Source organism: Psammomys obesus, unplaced genomic scaffold (genome assembly GCF_907164565.1).
Source record: "Psammomys obesus unplaced genomic scaffold, mPsaObe1.curated_primary_1811, whole genome shotgun sequence".
In the NCBI taxonomy this organism is placed as follows: Eukaryota; Metazoa; Chordata; class Mammalia; order Rodentia; family Muridae; genus Psammomys; species Psammomys obesus.
In genome coordinates this window covers 579,816-585,815 of record NW_026594322.1, presented here as the reverse complement: position 1 = coordinate 585,815, position 6,000 = coordinate 579,816, and the positions used below count along the sequence as shown (strand labels likewise).

Genomic DNA, 6,000 nt, shown 5'->3' with positions numbered 1-6,000 from the left:
CCTGTCCCATCATTGTGATCCCCAAATCCCCCCAAACTGGAGACGTTAAAAGACTGCTTTAAAAAAGGGAGGTGGCCCACATGTAGCTATGACCAGCTTCAAACTGGCTAATCCCTGTGCCTTCTCAGGAGTGTGACCACGTGAAGCATTTTCAATGAGATGTGCTCCCTTTACTTACGAGCCTGGTAAGAAACAGTGATGTGGCGGTGAACATCGTCTGTACCCAGTCCCCAACTCAGTTTACAGACTGGAGGGACAGGCACAGGCAGCTCTTGAGCCCTGGCCCATGGCTTCTTTCCAGACTAATAGTTAGGGTGGGACAGCAAGAGCCTGGTACTCTTGTTCTCTGGCCCCTGGTCCTAAAAGGCACGTAAACAGCCTAACCCTGAAGAAGGAAGAATACAGCAATCCGGGTGGACATCTGTGTGAGGTAGTGCCTCCAAGTCATCCCTTATCCACAGCACACACAGACCCAGCATGCTCTCAGAACTTTATTAGGTGGAGTTTAGGGGAGAGAAAACCCTGAAAACAGTTGTCCACCTGGTTCGAGACAATTGGTATAGAAGAGCCTTTGTTTGGAGACAGGCTTCACTGAGGTGGAAGCAGATCTTTTACTTCTTTACAACGGAGCTGACTGGCTGATTATCTGAGACTTAGTTCAAATTTTTTTAAACAGTTGATAAGAAGAGTTAAGTTCCTAGGACAGGACCAGACCAAAAGCAGAAGGCCCTGCCCTGTGTGCAGGCAGACAGGCACAGGCTTATGTTGGATGGGTCATCTCTGCTATTCCCAGATTAAGAGTTGTTGGAAAGGGACCGTGACAAAACACAAAAGGATCAGTTTCTCAAAACACAAGTATGAAGTAATTACAGAGGAAAAACTAGTCACAGGGGTGAGTGAGAGAAGTCGTGATTCTTCATCGGTACCTGACCCCACTCCTCAAACCTCCAGTTCTTCTGTGGCACACGGAGCTGGGGCCACAACGAAGGCCTCAAGGCAGAAGGGTAGGGGTGGGGCCTACATGGCTACCGCAAGGGGGTCTGGACTAGGCTGGGAGAGCACACTTGTATGCTACCCAGAGGCACAGCCCAGCTCCTCCAGGCTTTTGTCACATTTACAAATACATACATAAATACATTACATACAACAGTGGGTCTGGGAGGCAGGCTTCCCACACAGGCTCAGCTGACAGAGTTATGTCTCAGAATTCTAGGAAGGGCACCGGACTGCCAGGCATGTGCTCTACCTGTTCTCTCCTGCCCAAGGGCCCACCCTCTCCTTTCTAGGGTCTAGTTTGTCCAGTACGGAGAGTTGTTGTAGGTGGCCTTGGAGGCTTGAGACTTGGGCTGCAGGGAGCTGGGCTGGCTGCGCTGACCAGAGCCACTCTGAGGAAGAAGAGGAGACAAGGCTATAAAGGCTGGAACAGAACCCTAGGCCCAAGGTGGGGAGGCTGCCGCCATGACTGCGCTCACCGGAGCATCCTGTGGTAGGTGGTGGTGCAGCAGCTGGGAGTGGGGCTGCTGGTGGGCTGGCATGATATGTAAGAACGGGGCAGGTGCGTAGCCAGGGGCTGCTCCAGGGGCCAGGGGGCCAGTGGAGCCCAAGGCAGAGGGCAGGCTGAAAGGCGGAGGAGCTCCCGCATGAAAACTTTGCTTGTCAAAAGTCTGTAGAACACAGATGGCTATGAGATCAGCTGAACTGTACTTTTCTCTGATACCCCTGCCCACCTCTGTATACTCTTACCTGTGTCTTGTAGACAGAACCAGTCATATCAGGCAAGCCAGTGGTACCTGAAGACACAGAAACTCCTAGGAGGAAATATAATTAGTTATTCCCCATGGCATTCCGGAAGTTCCATAGATCCTGGGTAGCCCTGTCTCGGACAGACAGGACACACCTATTCCAGGGTACAGCCTGGAGAGTAGTTGACAATACCTTTGCCAGGCCCACAACCAGCCGTCTTGTTTGGCGTCTGTGATGATCCACCATAGCCACCCTTGGTGTAGTCTCCTGCCGCTGTCCCTTGGGTCAAATCGTCATAACCTGGCATGGCAGGGCACAAGAGGCATGTGTGGGCTGCATGTCTATCCGAGCCTGTGCCCCTCAGTACTAGAAGTGCCCCTTACCTGTGCTGTAAGTGTGCTGCCCATACCCGCTGGCCTGCTGAAAAGGGGTTGGGGGAGTGCCCAGGGTCACTCCATGCTGCTTCGCTGAGGTTGGAGGGACCTGGTGGGACAACCAGGTAGTGTAAAAATAACAAAGAGATCAGTCTTGGCCTTAGCCTTGGGCAAAACTAGGCCACAACAAAAAGAACCAGTATTTTCCTCAGTGAATCAAGGCAGCTGGGAAAGGGACTCCGACCCTTGAACAATCTTCAAGGACAGACTTAACTAAATGGGCTTGTGGCTACACCCATCCACAGCTGACAGATGCTGGGAAACACCGTGGATGTGTTTCCACAGCCCAAGAAAACAATCTGCAGAAATAATACTTACAAACATAGTGGGCCCATACTGGAAGGCACTGGGCACACCAGTGTAGTAGGGCAGGCCGGTATAGCTGTAGCCAGGCGGCAGAGCAGGATTCAAAAAGGGCTGCTGAGCTGTGTGGTGGGTCTGAGACTGGTTCTGCTGTGCCTGAGCTGGTGTCGTTGGAGGTGCGGGGGATGCGGAGTCTCCTCGGCCAAACTTTGTGACATCGCCTAGAAGAACACTACTGAGCTTAGAATCGTCAGGGTAAAGACCAAGCTGCCTGTTATAACAGGAATAGATCTAACTGCCAACTCAAGTCCTCACACCTTCAAAGACTCCTCAGCCCTTCTGCATCCACCTTCTGGCCTCCGATTAGTCAGCCCATCCCCTACCAATCTTGCCCACTGAATGAACTGACCTGAATATGGATTATTAGGTAGACCCGCATCTCGGCTGGCCAAGGCTGTGGGTGCTGCAAAGGGGATTCCATAGTAATCCTAGGAGAGACCAAGGAGACTCACTGAGCAAATGGTCTCATCCCACAGAGAGCAGATCCAGCTGGCACAACAGCCCCATGGACACTCTGGGAACGGTTCAGAGAGTTGCAGTTATGACACTAGCCTTGGGGTGTGCAGCTTAAAACCCCTGCTTTGTATGACAACATGTGGACACACGGCAAACCCGAACTGTCTCTGTACCAGACAGAGACAATATCACACTTATTTTTATACCATATATGGAGACTTGGTAAATCCTACAGGCCAAACCAACTTTACTGGTCTTTACTGTGCAAGAAGACTCGAAACAAGCAGCTATAGGGAAGGTGAAAGAGGCAACAACTGGCAGGGGAGGAGCAGTGGTAGGTGGCACAGGGCCAAGACCCTAACTCTCCCAGCCTCTCCCAGCTCATTCCGCTGCAGCAGCACTGAGAACACACGAGCCAAACTTGGGAGGCATGTGCAAAAGTGCAAAGAAAAAAGGCTAAGAAAGTTGTGCTCTGCACATGAAGAAGCCTTGCCCTGGCCTTACTAACACTACCCAGGACTCTCTGGGCTGCGCTCACTCTGAGATCAAACCAGGCAAAACCATCTCAGCTGGGTATGGCACTCACATCCTTTGGCTGGAAGTCTAGATAAACTCCAGGAAAACCAGGAAATCCTCAGCCAGAACTCCAAGAGGCACAGAGAGCCTCCTAGGAGGCCCCAAGGAGCTTGCAGGAACCCAAATGGAGACTGGTATGGAGGAAGTCCATCAGAAGGGGGAGCCCTTTCTCAGAAGATGTGCAACTCAAGGCAGGAGATAGGCCCCAAAAGAAGGCTAAAACATGATTCAAGAAAAAAATTTAAGCTGTTTCCACTGTGGACTCACTAGAGATGTCCTCTAAGATAGAACTTTTAAAATGGAAAAAGGAGGGGCTGGAGAGATGGCTCAATGGTTAAGAGAACTGGCTTCTCTTCCAGCAACCCACATGGCTGCTTATAACCATGTAACTTCAGTTCTGGGTATCTGAGGTCTTCTTCCACCTTGTGGGCACGGGGCACACATATGGTGCATCCAGATACATGCAAGCAAAACTCAACACACAGAAAAGCAAAAAAGGAAAAGGCGACCCATGGTATGGGTGGAGAACCAGGAGAGGCCCCGGGGCACCATGAATCCAGCTGTGTCTCAGGCTATTCTTGGCTTCTACTCAGGAGCTTTTCCAAGTCCTGTTAGTCCTGTTAGCAGCCCTCCCAGCCTCTGCCCCCGAAAGGACTCCAGCAGACAGAGGGGAGGTGGTTCTTGTAGCTGTGCACTGCGGGTGGCCTGGCAGAGGACAGGCAGCACTGGGCTGAGAGGGGCTGTCGAGGAGGAGTGGGCACTAGGTAAGAGCAGGTAGCCCAAGTCTGAGTAAATCTACTGATAGACGTCCTAGGAAACACCAGGCTGAGACTGGCTAGCCAGGAAGCAATCCTGCTCACTTTCTGCTCCCCTGACTGTCATTGAGGCCTTCCCACAGACCCACTGCTTTACCCTTAGAGCCAGGCTCAGAACAGAGACCACCCTGGCTTAAGTGAGGCAGCAGCACCAGACCCAGCATTCCTGTAAATAAGTCCCAGGCTAGACCCAGATGCCACTTTTTAGTCATTCTCTGGGGGATAAGACAGCACTGCTGCCATCCTGAGTGTAGCCACCGGCTGGTGCAGCCGTAACAGACAAAGAGGATAGCACTGAATTCCAAGGGCAACCCGCATGTCTTGGATCTTGTTAGTTTTGAGACAGGATGCCAGTGTGTAGCAGCCTAGGCTGATCTTGGACTCAACCACAGCCTCTCAAATACTGGGATTACAGGAATGTACTTTCATTGGCAGCAGGAAAGTAAGAGGAGGGATTTGGTATGGGGCACAGTGTACATGTGTACAGTCTCAGAGCCCCTCACTTCCCAGGCAGTGGTCAAACCACGCCTATCACCAGCAGACACAGCTTCTCAAAGGCGGTGTGGGGACTGCTAGCCAACTGCCAAAGCCCTCCTCTAGCCACCTCTCACTCACCATCGGCAGCCGTGACTGCAGCATCTGGAGCTCATCATAACCGTAGATCTGCAGGGGAGTCAGTGGACAGGTTAGGGACCATACACCAGAGCCTTTAGCCACCAAACAGACACTCAAGAATGGGGCTATAGGAAAATACCCTGCCTAAGAAGAGTCTAGATGGAGGAAGACACACCAAGTATGAGGTGGACAAAACAGGGAGAGATGAACTACCTCTCAGAAGTGCCCCCACCAGGTGGTTCTGCCAGATGCCAGGCCCCAAGCCAACCAGGACTGAGTCCTACTGTGTGCTCACCGGATAAGCAGGAAGCAGCCCTCCAGGGCCCACGAGGTACTGATTGTGTAGCAGGGGAGGCACCCCTTGAGGCAGGTTTGGAGGTGCCTTGCCTACAAAGAGGAGAAATGAAACACCATGGGCCACCCACTTAAGGAAGGCTCCTTGGTGCCTGGGGGTGAGGGCGCTGATGAAGGAGGAGGTAAGGGACTGGAACACATACCTGAGGTCACCAAGGCAGTGGCCCTGGTACTGCTGCTGGGCACACCCCCAGTGGTCCCGCCCAGGCATAGGCTGCTCACAGTGCTCACACTGCCAGGCAGGGTGGCACCCGAGGACGGGGCACTTGGGGCAGAGGTTGCTGCTGCTGAGAAGGTGGCCGGGGACGGGGTACTCTCCACAGCAGCATGCTGGCAAAATGCAAGACAAGACACAGGGCTTTGACGGCAAGAAAGATAAAGAGTGGAAACAGCAAGGACTCCAGTCCTAGGGCTGAGCAGGCAGTGGGCAACGCCAGAACGTAGTGACTATTAAGATAAGGGAGTCAACTCTGTCTTTGGCTCACTGTAGCCTTTAGCCAGAGGGCCAGATTCAGCCATTAGTCAAAACTGAACATCAGCCTCCTAAAACTACTCGAAGCAGTTCAGACTGAAGCAGGTGGAGCTCTGGGAATTGCAGCCCTGCCTGATCTATATAATGAGTTCCAGACCAGTCAGAAGTGTAT

The 6,000-nt window shown here is 52.4% G+C and overlaps 1 protein-coding gene across 6 annotated transcripts in view; it reads right to left on the bottom strand.

Moving 5' to 3' along the window:
- Positions 1–478: 478 nt before the first annotated feature.
- Ubap2 (ubiquitin associated protein 2) overlaps positions 479–6,000 on the bottom strand; it is an 81,094-nt gene continuing 75,572 nt past the window's right edge. For all 6 annotated transcript variants that reach the window (XM_055618595.1, XM_055618597.1, XM_055618599.1 and 3 more), the window contains 10 exons: positions 5,500–5,686; positions 5,298–5,389; positions 5,003–5,050; positions 2,890–2,968; positions 2,496–2,701; positions 2,127–2,226; positions 1,936–2,043; positions 1,744–1,808; positions 1,473–1,664; positions 479–1,385 (listed from right to left, as the gene is read on the bottom strand). In XM_055618595.1, the coding sequence (XP_055474570.1) occupies positions 1,290–1,385; positions 1,473–1,664; positions 1,744–1,808; positions 1,936–2,043; positions 2,127–2,226; positions 2,496–2,701; positions 2,890–2,968; positions 5,003–5,050; positions 5,298–5,389; positions 5,500–5,686 (1,173 nt within the window). In that variant the 3' untranslated portion in view covers positions 479–1,289. The remainder of the gene's footprint in view (positions 1,386–1,472; positions 1,665–1,743; positions 1,809–1,935; positions 2,044–2,126; positions 2,227–2,495; positions 2,702–2,889; positions 2,969–5,002; positions 5,051–5,297; positions 5,390–5,499; positions 5,687–6,000) is intronic.